Genomic DNA, 20,822 nt, shown 5'->3' on the forward strand with positions numbered 1-20,822 from the left:
AGTGGTTTATCTATTTTGTTTATCTTTTCAAAAAGCCAACTTTCTGTTTATTGTTGTTTTGTATTTTTTCAACTCTAGTTCCTTTAGATCTACTCTGATATTTATTATTTATTTCATTCTACTAAGTATGGATTTGTCTTGTTCTTGCTTTTCTAGTTCATTGAGATGGATCATTAGATTGCTTACTTGAAATCTTTGTATTTTTTTGATATAGGTGTTTTTGCTATGAAATTTCCTCTTAGCACTGCTTTTGCTGTATCTCACAGATTTTGGTATGCTGTGTTTCAATTTTCATTTGTTTTAATATTTTTTCCCTCCTTAACCTGATAGTCATTGAAGAGCATGTTGTTAATTTCCATGTATTTTTATAGCTTCTAAAATCCCTCTTGTTATTGATTTCTAGTTTTATTCCATTGTGGTCTGATGAAATACTTGATATGAATTCATTTTTTTCTTAAGACAGAGTCTAGGTCTGTAACCAAGGCTGGCGTGAAGTAATGTGACCATGACTCACTACAGTTCAACCTTCAAGGCTCAAGTGATCCTCCCACCTCAGCTTCCCAAGTAGCTGGGACCAAAGGCATCTGCAAAATGAAGCCAGCTACTGCTGTCTTGTTGAAGCAGCAACACAAGGTAAAAAATAAAAAGCACTATACAATTTTTAAACTAATCATATTGTTGTTTCAATAGCTTCTATATTCATTATGAGATAAATATTGGTAATATTGGTAAATCTTTTTTTTTTTTTTTTTTTTTTTAAGCAGTGATTTTATCATTCTCAGAATTCATCATAGATTTTTGTGGAAACTTTAGTTCTTAAACAAAAAAAAAAAACCTGATTGTCTCTATTGATCGAGTACACGTTTAATTTAAAGTAAAGTGCTCCCAACACAATAATAAGTAAAAAACATTCTAAATGATGAATTTAGTATATGGCACACTGATTTTTTAATGAACAATAACCACTCAAAAACGTTCTCTGTAGACTATAATCCTAGACATTCAAACAATCAATTGTAAATTTCCCTCTGGGGGACCAAGAGAACTTACGTCACCCAAATTATTTTTCAAAACAAAATTTTGACTTTCTAAAGGAGCAGTTTGAATTTAAACAATCAATCTTTTCAACACATTATGAATAAACTTTCAGAAAAATTTTGCTGCTTAACAATGAGCCACTCCACAAGTGGTTCTAAGAATCAAGTTGAATAATATTACATGTAAATCTGAAGCCTGCACAGCACGTACGAGAACCACCAGGCACTTACAGTGAAATAGTAAGAATTCAGACACTATTTTCCCCAACCAAGTGACAAGGCATTTCATGCTGTGAATATCTAACACTTTGCTTTGACAACTAGGCACATACTTATATTTTCTGCCATTCTAGTCAGGAAATGGTTCAACATTGTCTCAGTTGATTTAGTGCCAACTCAAGTCAGTCTTTCGACATTTGTCCAGGTAACTGGACCAGGAACACCTGGTGATGACTTGTCACAAATTACAGTGATACTCTTTATTCTTTGAATAGTTTTGTTTGGCAGGGGTGATATTGAACAGACAGTAGATAAACAACACAGAGATCCACTGAATTGTAACACTGGGAATATTAAACTGTTTCATTTGATACATTTCAGTAGAATAGAACCACTGAAAAGACTTTTCTCTCCGGAATTTAAAACAAATAAAAAGGAAAAAAATGATTGTAGCAGAAAACCAGAGAGAGGGATGCAGATACAAAGCTTTAAATCAGGATGGATTTCTGAAAATGGTATATAATGAAATTCAAGTCTAAGTCAAGACAAACAATTAACTGGTAGTAAACAGATTACCAGTTACCTGGAGGTGTTAGTAAAATTAAAACCAACACTGTAGCCAACACAGAATTCAGAAGATAAATTATTAAAGAAAGTATATGGAAGAAAGGATTTGTTATTCCTAACACTATTTTCAGTTGTTCAGATTTCAGACAATCTTATCACTTAGAAATTTGGAAAGGGTTTTCTTTTCCGTGTTTCAACATAGACCAAATGGTATACTCCTTAAAGATACATAGTTCTTACTTTCTTATTTTTTATGCTTACGTCTTATCTTTCTGATTTTATGTTTGTTTTAGGTCTTACCTCATGTAGCTGATTTATGATTTTAGGCCAAATACAACTCCAACTGCAACCTATCACTGGGATTATAATTATGACTAGATATGTAAATATCATTTTGTATGCTCCATTTACCTGAGTCTTTGGCTAAAATGCAGGATTCTTGTGCTTCTAAATTGAGAATTGATATTTGCTATATAAACACTAAAGTCTCTTAGAATTCCGGAAATATATGGTCCTAGGAAATCAGATTTGTTTGGATCATAGTTTAGTGTAGTTGAAATACTTATAGAAAGTTGGTGAAACCAGTCATAGGGGGTCAGAATATGCCACCCACAAATATGTCACTTTAGCATAAAGATTACTTTATGTTGAGATTACTCTCAGTTGAAGATAACTGAGAAACAGAAGATGCTCCCGGTGCCTTACAAAACCCTCTCTGCCTCCCCCACAATTTACAAAAAGTCAGGGTTAGACTTTTAATGGAGACTCTTATTAACCCAGAGGGGCAGAGGAAAAGGAACTATGTAACAAACCTTACTCAAACAAAACTTTTATCTTCATTAATTTCCACCCATATATTTATCTTCCTATAGTTTGCTACCCCTAAAAGGCTAAATCTCTTTTCCTTTGTCTTGGTACTTCTCTGTATATTTATTCTAAATATCTTTATATTTTCTTAAGATATTATATAAGAGCTAAGTTCTAACCACCCTGAGGTACCCATCATTGAATTTCTCCTACATGCATGCGTGCTGGATTTTAATTTATGTAAATTTTACTTTGAAAAATACTGGTGTTGTGGGGATGTGAGGGAACATACAGATAAAAAACAAAAATGGTAGAAAGGTCGACAGTCAATAAAGCTGGATGAAGCTTATGGAATGTTCATTAAATGACTGTGTTTACTTTGTTTATATTAAAAATCAAACAAACAAAGGTAAAAACTACCTCCTTGTATTTTGGGTTGTTCTAAATTACTTCTTTACAGCTTATCACCCTTAAATTGGTGAATAAAACAAAGTTCTTAAATTGAAAAAAGTTAGTTTTAGATTAATCCCTTTAATAACCATTTCCTATGATTTGGATGTGGACCCCACAGGTCATGTGTTGGAAACACATGAAACACATGTTCAACCACGTTGAAAGGTGCGAGCTTTTAGAGGCGATTGGATCATAAAGTATCCTCACGCATGTATTAATGTTGTTATCATGAGAGTAGGCTCGTTATTTTGAGGGGCATGCTATAAAAGTGAGTTTGGCCCTTTCTTGCTCTCATGGATGCTTGCTCTCTCACCATTCTGCCTTCCATCACTGGATGAACTGATTAAAGCCCTTGCCAGATGTGAGCCCCTCGACCTTGGATGGACCAGCCTACTGAACTGTAAGAAACAAATATCTGCTTTTGAAAAATTACTCAGTTTCGGGTACTCCATTATAGCAACACAGAATGGACTAAGAAAATTGAAACCAGAAGTGTAGTTTTTGCTATAACAAATTCCTAGAAACATGGAAGCAGCTTTGGAAATGGATAATGGGTAGAGGCTGGAAGAACTTAAAAACAACAGGCCAGAAAAAGCCTAAATCGTTGTAAACAAATCTAGGATTATTAACAGCAATTCTGGTGAGGTCTTTAAAAAAAAGACAAGAGCTGTAGGGAAGGCTGTGTCTTCCTAGATATTACTTAAATGGTCATGACCAGAATGTAAATAGAAAGATGGACAGTAACGGCCATTCTGATAAAGTCTCAGGCAGAAATGAGGAACAATGTACTGGAAACTGAAGTAAAGGACATTGTTGTTACAAAGTGACAATGGATTTGACTGAATTGTGTCCATGACCTAGGGCTTTATGGAAGGTAGAATTTAAAAACATTAAACTAAGTTATCTGGCAGAAGAATATATCTAAGAAGCAAAGTGTTCAAGGTGCTACATGGCTTCTTTTGACTGTTTACAGTAAAATGAAAGAAGTGAAAAATGTTTTTAAATGGAATTTTTAATTAAAAGAGAAGTAGAACAGAAAAATTTGGAAAATTGCAACCTTGTCATGTAAAAAATGAAAAAGTATGTTTCTAGAAGAAAGAAAGGGTGCTGCTGTTTGATAAAAACATTAGCATGGATAAAAAGCAGCCAGACGCTATTTGTTAAGGTGATGGCAGAATAAAACCATTTCAGAGATTCTATAGATACTAAACTTGCAACTATTTTAGGAAGTTTAGATTATTTTAGAATAAAAAGTAGAAAAAAAGCATGTTGAAACTTCTTACAACTCTGACCAATACTTGCTACCCATGACTGAATTCTGCATTTATGAAATGACCAGGGGCAAGAAAATGCTGAGTAATGGTGCCAACTGAACAACTTATCAGCTTAAGATAGAGCACTCATACAGAGCCTCTCTCTGGTAGCACTGCAGCCCATTGACTTGCCACAGTGAGTTAACTGCCAAACACAGCTTCCTGAAGCTGAGCAATTACAATGCAGAACAGTGAGTGTATTTGCAAATGAGAGAGCTGACTGGTGTTTTGGGTGATGTCTAGAAATGGTAGATAGATGCCTACTAATTCTATTTTAAAATTGTAATGCTAAGACATGGGACTCTACAAAGTACAGATCAGTGAGATCTCGGAGTAATTTTACATGGATTATTAAAGGAATACTTTTGTAGCATATAGAAGAAAAATCAATAATCAGTAGATGCAACAAAATTCATATGTTATAATTCTCATATGTGATTCAATTAGCTTCCTTCTTGGAGAAAGGTGCTAATTAATTGGTAAAGTTAACAATGAGAGAATAGGCAGCTGGATTTGAGTAAGATAACTAGTAAATTCTTTTGTGACCTTTTTGGGGGAAAAATATTGGCAGAACACATTAATAATTACATAATTTTTGGATCAGTTTAATTACTGACTGAAGGGTCATGGTTAATGGGTCAGTATCACCCTGGAAGAAGATTCAAAGAGCTTTTTCCTCAGCCAAGTTGAATGAACAGAATATCCGTCAATGACACATTGGACAGAAATTCAATGATGCGGTGAGCATCTGCCAAAATCACAGTTGTTTTCTCTCTTCCACATGATCCCTACTAGCATGAACACAGCTATCTAGGAAAAAGAAAGATATTTGCTGCAAAGTAGCCATCTCTATACTTCCAGTGATGGCCAAAACAATGAGGTCCCTTCTCTTAAGACAGCCAGAAAAACATATTAAATCCATTCTTCTCTAGCATCTTTTCTTACTACTTTACTCACCTAACTTGATCATGTGTATCTCTAGACCCAGGACTTAAAGTTATTACAGCTGCACCAAAGCAGCAGACATTTCATGCTCCTGGGTATTTGTACACGCCATTGGCTTACCTGGAGTGCCTACCACTCCTGCTGTTAATTTGTCTTATCAGTCAATCCATAATAAAACATAAAATACATTTCTATCTGTTCATACTGTAATTTGTTGAGATAAAAATACATTATAGTATAAATCCAATTTATACCAACAAATTGATAGTCTATAATTTTGAAAATATGAAAAATAAATTGCTTTTTTAAAAAATAAGATGGGATGATAAGAATTATTTGACATCACTATTCCCGATAGGTAGCATTTACTTATAAATTGCAAACTTGTAATGCTTACTTACAAGTATAATAATGATGAACAACAAACTTACCAACACTTGGGTAACCAGGCGTAGAAGGGTCTCCTCCTGGATTCAGTGACACCATGAAGGTATCATGGCTAGGATTCACAGTCTTTGGCAAGTCACAAGGATCAATATACAGAAGAACACCTCCAAATCCAGCCTTTTCCAATAAGGAAAGCTAAAAGAGGGAAGCAAGCTATTAAAAATATTATCATGCACAGTAAAAGTACATATTGTGCCATTTTGCCATTGTGGCTATGATAAGATGACTCTTTTTCCTGTTTTTGTTTTTGTTTTTTTTTTCTTTTAAAATAAGTAGATATTTCAGATTTCTATCAAGCCCAGAAGTTTTTTCTACTGGCCTTTTTCCCCCCTCTTTTCTATTTCTCCTGTTTTTCTCTATCTCTACCAGCATTGCTATAATGTCTATATTTTATTTCAATTGTCTATTCATGGAATTCCTCACTGTCTGATTCTTTACTAAGTGGATTTTAACTTTCTACTTTTTTGGATTCATAGAGGATCTACCACACACAAGGTTCTTCTTTTAAAAGGAGAGTTGTTGTGACCATTATGCCTTTCCCTAAAGCAGAAATCACCTGAAGTATTGTAACACATTTTTTTCCTGTCACACCAGTCATTAAAATGTTGAAATACTGTCACACTGTTTAGAAAATAGCCACTGTCGTGAACCTCCTGACAGCTCCCGGTATACTAGTCATCTTGGTCTCTGCCTGGAGGTACCAGCCAGATCTCCCAGATATAGCAACTGAAAAATTTACATGTAACCTTATGGGGGTCTCCTTATGAAAGATCAGCCTTTGTTCTGCCCCTGTCATTAAATGTTTTGAAAATAGACCCTGTCATTTGAGACACATTTAATGTAAAGATTCCTCTCTGTTCTTTGGTAAGTACACAATAGGTAAGTATGATGGAACAGACGAACTTGACAATATACCAAGTTTCTTTTTATTTTAACTCTTTAAATTGATTTTTTTGGTAAAGATCTTATTCATTTTAGTCATGTTAGTATGATCTACCTGATACGAAAGCAATAATCATGATTTGCTAATTCTATTAGTTTTTCATGAGAGAGGAAAAGTAATTAGAGAACATAGAGATAATAAAGAGAATATGACTAAAGGTCATATTCAATACAGGCAGTCACTGCTCATTGTGTGACTTTAGTTAATACCCATACTTCACTCCCCAGTTACTGCTTATGTTGCTTATTGACTTTTGCAGTGGAATAAGCAAGGCAGCACCCACTCGCTGAGGACAGGGATTGTGCTTATCTTCTCTATCATTGTACACCTTGCACTTAGCAGGTTTTCAAGAGTATTGCTAAATGAGAGAATGAATGAGACAGATGCAGGCTAGGCACGACAACTATTTTTATTTTTATTTTTTGAAACACAGTCTCACTCTGCCACCCACGCTGGATTGCAGTGGTGCAATCTTGACTCACCACAACCTCCACCTCCCAAGTTGAAGTCATTCTCCTGCCTCAGACTCCCAAGTAGCTGGGATTACCGGAGTGCACTACCATGCATGACTAATTTTTGTACTGTTAGTAGATATGGTCTTTCACTATGTTGGCCAGGCTGGTCTCAAATTCCTGACCCCAAATGATACTCCCGCCTCAGCCTCCCAAAGGGCTGGGATTACAGGTATGAGCCACCGCGCCCTGCCCAGCAATTCTTAAAGAAAGGAGAGCCCCGAGAAAATATTTGGGAAGCCCTCCTATTAGGAAAAATAAAACATAATTGCATATATAGCATGATTTTAAAACAATGTGCCAAAAATAGAAACAGATATAGAATTTAAGTATGCCACAATAATGTCATTTTTTCCTAGTCCTTTAAAAATCTTCTTCCAATTTTTGGTGTAATGAACAGCATACATTGCTTTTATGATTAAATAAACTAACATTGAGAACCTAAGTAAAACAGAAATGACTCAGTTGTCTTCTATAACAACCACTCATATCAGACTTTTGTCATTATTTTCCCCTCAGTGTTTTAGTAGAAAGGAGGGAAGAAATTAAGGAAAAATGGGGAATGAGAAAAGGAAAAGGAGCAAAGAATGTGTGAATGACATTTAAGACTTACTCTTCAAATCCTCACCCCCACCCATGTGGGGGAGGGGGAGTTTAATGTTTACATGCAGAAATAGCTATTCTTGAACAGAATCATCAATGGAATGATTTCCAATGTTTGCTTACTATAGAATAATATATAAAATATAATAGACTATAACTCAGCAATTAAAAGAGAAACATGGATGAATCTCAAAAGCATCATGCTAAATGAAAGAAGCCAGATTAAGAAAGCTGCGTCCTGTATAATTCCATGTTCATGACATTCTTGAAAAGTTGAAACCCTAAGAACAGAAATCAGATCAGTGATTGTTAGAGAGCGGTTGGGGAGAGTGGTTTAATTACAAAGGTGAGGAGGCAATTTTGAGGGTGATGGAAATATTCTGTATCTTGATTGTAGTGGTTGTAACATTCATCATATATCATACACACATCACCTTAAAATGGTAAATTTTACTGTATGTAAAATATGCCTCAATAAACAACAAATCTGTAAATAAATGAATGTACATACTGCAAAATGTTAAGAGTGGCATTCTATAGATGGGAGTAGTACTTGTTCATTTTTATATCTTCTTTCAGTATTCTGTATAACGTTTTAAATAAATAAAAATTAATAAAAGTTTTTTTAGGGAAACAAATAAAAAAAAACTTCCCTGGACAGCAAGTTTCTAAATATTAAAAAATTACCTTTTATTACTAAAGCAATTCATGATCATTACAGAGAAAAACGTGTAGGCAAAGGAAAAAAAAAGTCCCATCATTTTATCTGTCAAGAAATAGTTAATGTTAACTTGTTGGGGTGTCTAGACCCTTTTACTTGGGTTTATGAACATACATACATACACTAACAAAGTAAAACCACATCATAAATGCTTCTTTGCAATCTCTTTTCATTTGCTTATCAGTACATAATAAACATTTGTCTATGTTGATAAATACAATTTTATATAATTTAAATCACCATATACTATTAAATATACATATATATAATATAAATACTATTATATAGACGGGCTTAAATGTTATTTAACCAATCCCCGACTGTTGGTCATATAACAATTGTTAATTGTTAATTTGCTAATTACAGTAATTTTAAACTAATTTATAATTTTTCAATATTATATGCAATGAACATGCTTGTAGCAAAATCTCTGCAAAAATATCTATTTTTGTGAAATAAATTTCCACAGGTGGAATTCCCAGGTCAAATCATTCATTTTTATGATTTTTGACAAGCTATTTTCCCTTTAGAGGAGCTAATAAGTTATAGTCTTACTAGCTATATGTGGTTTTGCTTCCCTTCACTCTCAACAACAATTATTATTATTTCTTTTTAAGCAACATTTACCGAGGTACCCAAAAATAATTTGTCAAAAACACATAATTTAATTACAAGTCAAGTTAAACCTATTTCTGTATGATTCTGGCTATTTGCATATTTTTTTGAGAATTACTTGCTTGTGAAAAACTATTTTTAAGATTTCTGGGCCACTTATCCATCTACAACATATTGGTTGTCACTTTTTTGAAAGTAAAACATTGGAATTGGGATATGGAGAGAAGTAGGACAAGGTCTGTGAATATCTAAGGAAGTTCAGTTTACCAGCGGGATGGCCAAAAATTTCCATCTTGAGTGCTACCTCCAATTATCTGGGAAAGAACAGCTGTCTAGGGAGGGATTGTGAGGCCAGGTTCAGGGTCATTGCAAAAGTGTTTCCGTGAGTGATGCTTCCACAAGCAGAAGAAAGGGATGTGGGAATCCACATTTTCTTTGTCTTTGTTGTTGTTGTTGTTGTTGTTAATGTGCTAACCCTCCTTTAGTGGGATAGTCAAAATTTCCTTAAAAATTCCTTCTGTAAAGGTAAGTACAATAACTATTTGAGTGTTTAATGTTCATGAAATCTAGTGTTTCAGATCTAAGTCAAAAAGAATATGCTAGAATGGCCAGTTGTGTCTCTTCTGAGTATATTTGGTAATATGTTTTGACCCCTTTTATAATCAATATAGAACATGAATTTGTCTATAGCTGATGGCCTATAATGAAGCAACAGGGTATAATCATACTCTATTTTTGGCTAGAGTTGATTACTCACCCACAGCCCTGAAGGGATAGAGCCCAATATGTGATTTAGCTCCCTCTTCCATTGTCTGCCTGCAATGGTTTGACCTGAGGTAGAAACACCTGTTCAATGTTGTCAAATTTGGTCCCTGGCACCATCTGTCACTGGCCATCTTAGAGCTCTTCATTTAGAAATAAAGACACTTAATTTCAGAAATTATCTATTTTTGGATTTCCGGTGAAGTTGGCAAAAAAAAAAAAAAAAAAAAAAAGACAATGCCTAAACCAAACCAAATGAGAAGTGTTCCTCTGCATTGTTAACTACATTTTGAACATGCTGAGGTTGGGGTTGTCTAAAATGTTTAGAAAAAATATGCTACTCTGGAAAGATTATATTTTTAAAAATACATTCAAAGACAAGCCTGCATAAAAGGGGTGAAGCCTACTGTCTCTGGGATATCTGCTTCAGCTAGTGGAAGATTGTCCCTTGGCACACGCAAAAGTATTTAGTCCTGCTCACTACCTCTTATGGTTTGAGATAGCTTAAGATATAGAATGATGACTACATGGGGGCCTCATTCCTGAAAAATGGGGTCAAGTCTTAGGCCAAGATTTCCTGACATTGAACTTCAACTATCCCTGACTTCTCTCTCTCAAATATCTATATGTGATAGGCTGGGGGGTCCTTTGCCATAATCAACCACGTAACCACCTTGCTCTGGGTTTAGAAACTATGAGCCTTTTGACGCAAACTGTGTACAAAAAAGGAGCAGACAGTCAGAGAAAATGTAGATGAGGGTGGGCAAAAGAGGGAATACTGTCCACAGACTCCAGGTTCCACTGTACTCCTTTTACTTGAACTGGGTAAGATTTTCCTCCCTTTCTTTGACAAGGCTTCTGTTACTTGAAAATATATCAATCATAACCAACAGAGGTAAAAAATCATTAGTATGGAAAACAATTCAGAAATTTGGTTCCAACCTTGACACTAAATAGCTATGTGACAACTTATATAAATTTTCTATGCCTTGGTTTCATCATCCACAGAATGCAAAGATTGAATTATATTGTTCCCCAAGATCCTTTCTGCTCTAAATGAAAAACCATGTCGTCTAACCCAATGATTCTGTTAAATGTTTATAAAGACATATTAATTGCATTTTAAAATATAGGGCCATATGTGAAATCTACTTTTAAACTATTGGTGAGGAATATATTCTCCCCCCAAATCATCAAAATTTCTATTGTTAAAAAAGCCTTAAAGTAGTGTTATGATGTGGTTTATAAGAATATATAGTATGAATATTTTAAATTTGCATTTAACTTCTTTCAGCCACAATATAAAGAAAACTGAAATATTTAGAATGTACACATTAAAATTCTTCCGAGTAAATAAACTATTCCTTTCTTTCTTTTCAGCTCTAATTTAATATTATACTAGAAAATGCTAATTTTATTTTTCAAAACTATTTCACAGTATTTATAGCCTAAAATATGCTGCTGCATGTATATGACAATTGCATAATCATGTAGGGTTAAATGAACACTGTTAACACAGCTTTCAACATTCTGTTTAGAGTGGGAATATTTCTACCCTAAAAGTTCTTCAAAAAGTATTTTATTCCCAGAAGAGAAGTTAAATATTACATAAATTTATTAACATTTTTATTCAAAATGTCCATTACTGATAATTACTAATCCTTCCATAGTTAATGATTCTTCCTTAAAAATATACATATATATTTCAAATTACATTTTCAATGAATATAGGCATCATTAAACAAACCTCATTTACATATGCCTCCACCCTCTCTTATTTAGCTCAAAGAACCACTAAGTGCTTAACTTAATGTAATCCTTGTCCAGGTTTTCATAGGTGCTAACATGCCAACATGAGCAACATAGGCACCTGATATAGGGTGCTAGACTAGCAGCTGAGAAATAGTCCATAGTCATCCTGTGACACTTTTCAGTTTCTATACACAAGGTCAGTCAACTCCCATCAAGCTACATTATAGCTCCATCACCAACAATAACAAAGAATGCATCACTGGAAGTATTTGTATGCCCACAGTGCACCAAGTGAAAGTGTATTTAGTTTTTCTCTCCAGCAATTAAAAAGGATTTGGTAGGTAACTTCAGTGGCATTAGATTGTGACTGGCTTGAAGCAGAAACCTTATAGCTTCAGGTTTTCTACCCAATGCCTCATAGAGTGCCTAGCACAAAATAATATTTCTATTGTTGTCAAGTTGATGAATAAATTATGATATGTATCCAGTAATGAATGAATGAAAAAAATAATGTATATGGTACAAGTGTATTACATGAATGCTATTTTGCTTGACTACTAACACCTACTGGCAAGAAAACTTATACAACATATTTTGTTGCGGCATCTGATCTAACTATATATAATATATAGTTAGATATATATAGTTATATAGTTAGATATATATAATTACATATATAGTTAGAATTATATATACATATTATACTAGAAAATGCTAATTTTACTTTTCAAAACAATTTCACAGTATGTATAGCCTCTCTCTCTCTCTCTCTCTCATATCTATATATAGTTAGAATGTGAAGGTAAGTATTAAGCCAGCTTGTTCTTGAAATTTGATACACAATACGTTTAATTAAATGTGCTATGCTCTCTCTTTATCTTTCCGTAAAAATATACAATTAAACATAGGTTTATTTTATTTTGATTTTTGTTTTGTTTTGTTATCTAAGAGTAGAGATGAAGAAAGTGGCGGAGACTAGCCCAATGAAGTTTGAATGCGTAATTTTATCTTGCAGACATATTTTTATAAATAAAATATTTTTGGCCAACTGCAAGGTGGCTGATTCCATATTTCTTGCAGGGCACCATAGTAACACATTCTTTTGATGTATAGTATATAAACCTATAGGTCCTATGAATTGCCAAATAATCAGCTCTGAAATAAACAGTACTAGCAATATATGGGCAGGACATGGCAGTAACATTTTGCTATTCAAGGAAAATTAATGCCAGGAAGGTAAGAGAGAAAGGACATTTTTCACTTTTCTTTTTTTTTATATATATATTTTTTGAGACGGAGTCTCGCTCTGTTGCACAGGCTAGAGTGCAGTGGCACAATCTTGGCTCACTGCAGCCTCCGCCTCCCAGGTTCAAACACTTCTCCTGCCTCAGCCTTCCGAGTAGCTGGAACTACAGGTGCACCACCCCTCCCGGCTAATTTTTTATTTTTAGTAGACACGTGGTTTTACCACGTTGGCCAGGATGGTCTTGATCTCCTGACCTCATGATCCGCTTGCCTCGGCCTCCCAAAGTGCTGGGATACAGGTATGAGCCACCGTGCCCGACCCACTTTTCTGATTCCTACTACCCAACTTCTCTTCTTATCAGCCTCTATTGTTGCTTTTAACCAAAACATATTTTCTCATCCGGAAGATGCTGTTATTGTCATTTGGGCAGTCTACCTATTTACAGTGTCTAGCAAGGGAATAGTAGTTGAATTCCACTCGTAGGATTTCATCCATTCACAGATGCTCCTAAATTGTCTACTCATCCTTTTGAGCCACTAAAATGTTATCTTGATCTTTTTACTTTTGCTGGTCAGAATATATGGCATCCTGAACTACCACTTGGATATCAAGAACCAAAGGAAAAAGCTTGTATTTTTTTTCCCATAATTTAGCTTCTTCAAAACATTGGTCCAGCACAAGGAACGTTCACCTGGCCTCTATAGCTAGAAAAGCTTTCTGAATCTTTGCGTAGATAAGAAGAGTGAATACGTAACAAAAACAAGACCTTAGTTTTATGGAAACATTTAAGTCTCACTGTTACGGACTGAATTGTGTTCCCTCAAAATGCATATGTTGAAGTCCTAACCTCTAGTATATTTCGGAACGTGATTGTATTTGGAAATAGGACCTTTACAGAAGTAATTAAGGTTAAATGCGGTCAAATGGGTGGGCCCTAACGCAATATGACTCAGGTACTCAGAAGCAAAAGAAGAGACAACAGAGATGCGTTGGCACAGAATCAAAAGGCCATACGAGGACACACTGAACCTAGGAGAAAGACCTTAGGAGAAACCAAACCTATCAGCCTTTGATCTTGGACTTGACTCCAAACTGTGAGAAAATAATTTTTTGCAGTTTAAGTCACCCAGTCTATGGTATTTTGCTATAGCAGCCCTAGAAACTAATAAACCCACATAAAGCAAATATCTGCCAAACTATACAAAGATTTAGAAATGTTATTGTGGTTACGATCTAGGTCTTTGAGTCAACTTTAGGTCGAATTGTCAAGTACTTAACTGTGTATCGCCTATGTGCCAGGCACTATCTCTTATTCGTTGATTTTTACTCAGATCATTTGATATAAGTTATTATAGTTCTCTTTATCCAGTCACTAAAATTGTGCTTCATGAAGGTTAAGGGAATGGCCCAGGGTCAGAGCTAATAAGTGGTAATGGCAGGAATCAAACTTGAGTTTTCTGAATTCAAGTCTGGTAATCTTTTCACTAAAGTATGTCTTTCCTTTTAATTATACGTCCATCCTTTACAAATAGACTGGCTAAAGGGTGAATTTATAAAATACATCAGATGCTTCTTACTGTGATCTGCTTTCTAAGAAGACACTGAAATCAATACTGTGAGAGTTATTTGCCTGTTTATTTAGATTGTTAAAAAAAAAAACAAAAAGACCTGGATTTTTGCAAAGCCCTGTCATAGGGATTAATGTGTATAGAAACAATAGATTGGGACATTTTAGATTAAAATTTCGTAAGTATAATAACATAAAAATAAACTTAAAAAACATGAACCTGATATCTCATAGTACATTCTTATTTATTCAAATTAAATAGGTCTGGCATATGTGAAAAATAAAAATATTGGACACATAATATATAATCACTTCTTAAGCAGATATTTTTACTTCTGAAGCTCAAATATTATGTTATCCTTTCTTTTACAGATTGTTTTTCTATTAAAAGATTTGCCATCTGGCCCTTTACTTATGTATTGTGTTGTAAGAATGTCACTAAAAACGCTTATAAGATTCCAGTTTCTCTGTTATATTTCAGAAATATACTCATTTTGCTTTGTTAGTTAAAAAAAAAAAAAGACTATTATGATTAAGGAAAATTCACTGTAATCAGACTGAGTATATCCAAGGCATAATCACATCATTCTTCTTCGAATTCACTGAACACCTTTAATTGGGATTTCAAATTGCTTTACTTGATGTATCTAAAGTTATTTAAATAATTCTAGCAAGATTAATAAGAAGCAATGACCTCCTGCTTTTGTAAAGGAAAAAAAGAAACTTGAAGTTATTTAGAAAGTTAGGGCTGCTGCAGAGTTCTGAATATAATCTTCAGCTTTCATCATAATTCAGGAAGGAGTGAGGGAAGGAGGGAGGGAGGGAGGAAGGAAGGAAGGAAGGAAGGGAGGGAGGGAGGGAGGAAGGGACAAAGGGAGGGAGGGAAGAAGGGAGGAAAGAGTGGAGGTAAGGGAGGAAGGAAGGGAGCATTTCCTGTTTCATAAGATATACTGATTCCACCTTAAACTAATTTTCCATTGTGGCCTCATAATAACACTGTGAAATTATTCTTATTTTACAAATGAAGCAACCATGATGTAAGGATCACAAGATCAAGACCACATAGATAATAGATTTCAGACTAGAAATGAATGGACAGAAATGTGTCTTCATATGGTATTTTCCGGTACTTTTCCCCCAATAAGTCACATTGCTTCCAAATAATGAAAAATAATAATGCAACTTTATAGATTTCTTTTTTAAATTCATATAATGTTATTTGATAATTTTTGCAATGGTTGTGGCATGGAAGAAGCCCAATCTTAAAAAAAAAAAAAAAAAAAAAAAATCCATGTTCTAGATTGAGTATATAATTCCAGAGTGGGGACCAGAAAGTATTTTCCTAATTTCTTTTATTTTAGGAAAGAAGTATCCAAGGAACTGAAAACACAGTGGCACAGGGTCTTTCCCCTGTTAAGGTGGTTTATGAACTGAAAAGAATAAAGAACATTCATCTTTAATAAGTTTTCTAACATGATTCCACTCCTCACAGCCAATATTGGGGGGAAAACATACAAACCTTATTAGTAAATATATTGTTAATATTATCAACTGCATACAATTTTTTTTTTCATCTGTAGACATGCTGCTGCTTTTGAACCAAACAAATTATATTCAAAAGGAACAGAAAATAATATTAGTACTATATGTTAGAAATTAAGTCATAAAGACAGTAAGTTTCTGATTTACCAATTTACTATTTATTTTTAGTGCTTATGTATGTAATTGTATGAGACAGAGAGGAAGAGATGGGGGTGAGGAGATAAAAAATGACCCCATATAGTGACATGCATGAACCTCTGGGATTATAGATTTTTTTTTCATTGAATAAGCAAGATCAAATAAAAAGTATAGAGTTCTTCATCATTTAGTCTGTGAAAATTTACTATATTTAAATTTTTTATTAAGCTATCAATATTCTTAACTAAGAATATATATAATAAAGACATAATAAATGGGAGAGAAACTCATAGATAATAACTAATAAGAATAAAATATCTCTAAAGGTAATAAAATACCAGAAATTAGCTATTGGTTAGGTTTAGTGACATACATAATTTTCTGATTTGTCAATGTGTATAAGAATCAACATGTAATACTTATATTTTTACTGCCTTCAAAATTGTCTTTATAACTGAAATACTAAACTGAGCTTCCAATTTTCTTATATACAAAATAAAAAAATAGTGACTAAATGTATATTTGATATTCAATGTCTTTATAATTTATAGCATTATGAATCTCCTATGAAGATAAAGAAAACAATAAAGTCAGCTTTTGGCAGTATTTGCTTTAAAAAAATGTTTATATATAATTCTCCTCCAAGGCTGGTGGGTATAAAAGGAATGTATGAGGAAAAAAATCAAATGAATATTATCATTACAGGCATATGTCAAATCACTTTTGAAATTTTAGCATAAAAACTTCAAATCTTACACTGTTTGCAAGTTCCATACGATACTATAAGCTACTAGTAGTACGTTGTGAATTTGTCTAATTGTTTTTCTTTTGTTTGGCCTGCCAGCAACATTAGCAGATGAAAAAACACTGGACTAAAAGTAAGGGTCTTGTCCTGAACCAGCCATTAGGAGAGACACTCAGGGCATGACACTGGAAAGCTCTGAAGTTCATTCATAAAAATGGATGACATTTGCCTTGCCAAACACACAAACTGACTAGCAGATCCAAAGGAGGTAATATGTTACCTTCAGATTTTCAGAAGCTACGTAACATGCAAGTTATTTTTTCCTCCTTATTTTATTATTAATCAATTTATTTATTTTGGTGGTTATGATAAAGAAGAGGGAGGGGGAAACAAGATTGAGAATTGAGGGTATGTGATTTCTTTGCATTTGTCTGGGGTGGGGAGAAGTGTGTCAGGGAAGCTGAAAAAAAACAGTTATCCTGAAAAAAAAAGTTTCTTGATATAAAAATAACAAAATTGCATGAGTTTATTTTCTAAAGTCAATATTCATATAACTTTAAGCTGCTCTTCTGTTGTCATTCATATATTACCAGGCTTAGTTTTTCATTGTTTGTTAGATTGGAAGAACCATGAGTCCTAAGGTCTTCCAGTTCTTCTGTAATTTTTTTTAAACCACATTTTTTTTTTTTTACACTTTTATAATTTATTGCTTGTCTTTTAAAGATAGGATAATGGGCTGGGTGCAGTGGCTCATGCCTGTGATCCCAGGACTTTGGTAGGCCAAGGCAGGTGGATTACCTGAGGTCAGGAGTTTGAGACTTGCCTGGCCAACATAGTAAAACCTTGTCTCTACTAAAAAAACAAAAATTAGCTGGACATGGTGGTGTGAGCCTGTAATCCCAGCTACTCAGGAGGCTGAGGTAGGAGAATCACTTGAACCCGGGAGGCGGAGGTTACTGTGAGTTGAGATTGTGCCATTCCACTCCAGACTGGGCCGTCTCAAAAAAAGAAAAAAAAAAAAGATAAATGGTTTATTAAATTTTCCTTAAAAATCAGGGAAATAACTTTGTTACTTTATTATTCATTTTTTCTTCATTAAAAAAGAAGTGATCTACTTCACAGGGATGAAATTTCTCAACCCCTCTTGAAATTAATGTATTTAATTGTATAATTATATAGGATGGGTACAGACACAAACAGCTAAGGGATATTTTCACTCCTAGGCATGCTCAAGGATTCATATATATGCCCATGAATTATGGCTAGCTTCTTTTATCAGGGAGCAAATCGGATGCCTAGTTCATGTACAGAATTCAATTAAGAACAGAAAGAATTTCACTAATTAGAAAGTTTTACGTTGGCAAAGAAGAGTCAGAGTGCATATCACTTGTCTGTATAGTTTATAGATTACCAGTTGCCTTAGCAATCCTGTCAGGCAGAAATTGATAAAATCTTTTAACAGTACAAACCCATCAGAGGTCAAAGTTAGAGATTCCACTTCCCTAGTCCAGAAAGGCATCCCTATTCCATCTGGGGTGAATAAATAAGTTACCCACATGTATATTGTCATTCAAATCCTAGATATTATTTAAAGAGATAAGACAACAAAAGTCCATTCTGACTCTAACTTACCTTTTGAACAAGACATTCACTGTTAAACCAGCATGCTACATTTCTCATCACAGACATCTAACGGTTTAGAGTTCTGAGTATTATTTCAATGGACTGTATCCCAGGTGACTTAGGCATCTACCACAAGGCCCTCCGCACCCTCAATCCCCCACCTCCTTTCCATTGCTTTGATACTGTATTAAGACAGGATGCTAGGAAGAGAACGTACCCAGTTTAACGTCTGAGTGCACAGAAATGATGAAAACAGATACTTAGATGTACAGCTCTCAAGTATCCCCAATGTGATGAACAACATTAGAGAGATATTGAGCAAACAAGACACAGAACAGAAATAGGTGTGAAAAGCTGAAAGAGAAAAAAAATCAGCACAACTGATCTTACGGTGCACAACTTATTTCCATGTGGGTTTATCACAATGGCAAGTATGTCTCTCTTCTTTCATAAAAAATAGTTTTCTCTATAAAAATGTCTATCCCACATGAACATATCTAAATCTGATTAAAACAATAATATTTAGGCAAAAATGATGTTAAACCAGCATATCTACCTTTCATATGCATTTGTAGAATCTTTACAAGTTACTGTGCACATCAAGTGGGAGTAAATAATTACTATACTTTGTTTTCTCTTTTAATTGAATACATTTTGCTTGTGTTGTGATAACAGGTTTATTTGAAAGTGAAAGCAATTTGTTATAGAACAGCAGCTTTTATAAATGGAAACTTCTACAACAGAACATTGTGAGGTGTTTAAATATTAACCAGACATATTACTCAATCTTTACACTAAATTTGAGAAACTTAATACAAATTAAGTACATATTTTATTGCTAGATCTTGCTTACCAGTGCTATGAAATCCACCATGTTCAATTCTAATTAAAAATGAAATTGAACTGCAATTCCCTGGGAACAAGGGCTGATCAGACTCAATAAGCTTTACTTAATTTATTTCAGAAACAAAATAATTGAATTGCTCATAGAAAAAGACGAAATAAATGCTTACATTGTTAAAGAAGTATATGCCTCTGAATCTTTTGTAATTTTATTATATTTTCAAACATTCACAGCGGATTGCATGTTTCATATTTAGGTCTCAAAATATTCAAGGGTATAAGAATATTCCGGACACCTTTATTTTTATTATTCTCAATTTCTATACATATACCTACTAGGACTGCACCATATATAACATACATTAACATTTAAAAATTTAAACAGGTAGAGAACTACTATTAAATTTCATTATAATTTATTTTTCTAATTGAACTAGTACTTTTAAAAATCTTAGATATTATTTAAAGAGATAGACTTGACTTATTCCCAAAGACTTGACTTATTTAATTGTAACAACTACTACAGGGGATTTTTAAGATGACTCCTTATTTTTCTTATTTGTATATATATTTTTAAATTTAATAAATTGTCATCCTGGGAGGGGTTGTGATTTTTCTACGGTTATGGATCTTTTAATAGTGACAATAGAATCCTGGTTTTAAACAAATTTTAAAATGGAAAAATAACCTTAACAGGAATTAAGAGTATACTATTGGGCAAAAAGCGAGCAAATCTTCCTGTCTTTGCATTTCCAATTCTCGTATATGAGGATTCAGACTGAGATCACAGTGGGCCTACCACAAGTCTTAGAAATCTGTAGGTTCCATATGGAATGGCTTCATTTTCAGAAAGAAATGTTCCTTGGATACAAAGTTGGATTAAGGAGTGATGATTCTAGAATAGTCCTATATAGTATCTCTAAGAAGCTCTAGAGTTACAGGTTGGAGTACAGTGGCACGATCTTGGTTCACTGCAACCTCCTCCTCACGGGTTTAAGCAATTCTCCTGCCTCAGTCTCCCGAGTAGCTAGGACTACAGGCATGCGCCACCACACACGGATACTTTTTTTTTTTTTTTTTAAGTAAAGACGGGGTTTCAAGATGGTCGGGATCTCCTGACCTCATGATCCGCCTGCCTCGTAATCCGCCCGCCTTGGCCTCCCAAAGTGCTGGTATTACAGGCATGAGCCACAGGGTCTGGCCGCTCTGTACTTTTATATAAGAACACAGACTGAGATCATTGGAGGTGCCTAGAGACAAAATGAGTATGGATTCTTTTTCAGAAAATAAGAGTTTGTGTAGGAGGAATGTCCACCTGTCAAGGAATTCGTAGAAATCACCTTGCCATTCGCTGGTAGTTTTATCTATGTACATTTTTCTAATGGCATCTGCCTTATATAGGTAAAATAAATAAGATAAATG

The 20,822-nt window shown here is 34.1% G+C and overlaps 1 protein-coding gene across 2 annotated transcripts in view; it reads right to left on the reverse strand.

The window, feature by feature from the left end:
- Positions 1 to 20,822, reverse strand: part of NAALADL2 (N-acetylated alpha-linked acidic dipeptidase like 2) — a 962,079-nt gene that overhangs the window by 486,543 nt on the left and 454,714 nt on the right. For both annotated transcript variants that reach the window (XM_073023452.1, XM_073023453.1), the window contains exon 5: positions 5,773 to 5,923. In XM_073023452.1, coding sequence (XP_072879553.1) covers positions 5,773 to 5,923 — 151 coding nt within the window. The remainder of the gene's footprint in view (positions 1 to 5,772; positions 5,924 to 20,822) is intronic.

The sequence above is a fragment of the Chlorocebus sabaeus genome, chromosome 15 (genome assembly GCF_047675955.1).
Source record: "Chlorocebus sabaeus isolate Y175 chromosome 15, mChlSab1.0.hap1, whole genome shotgun sequence".
Classification (NCBI taxonomy): Eukaryota; Metazoa; Chordata; class Mammalia; order Primates; family Cercopithecidae; genus Chlorocebus; species Chlorocebus sabaeus.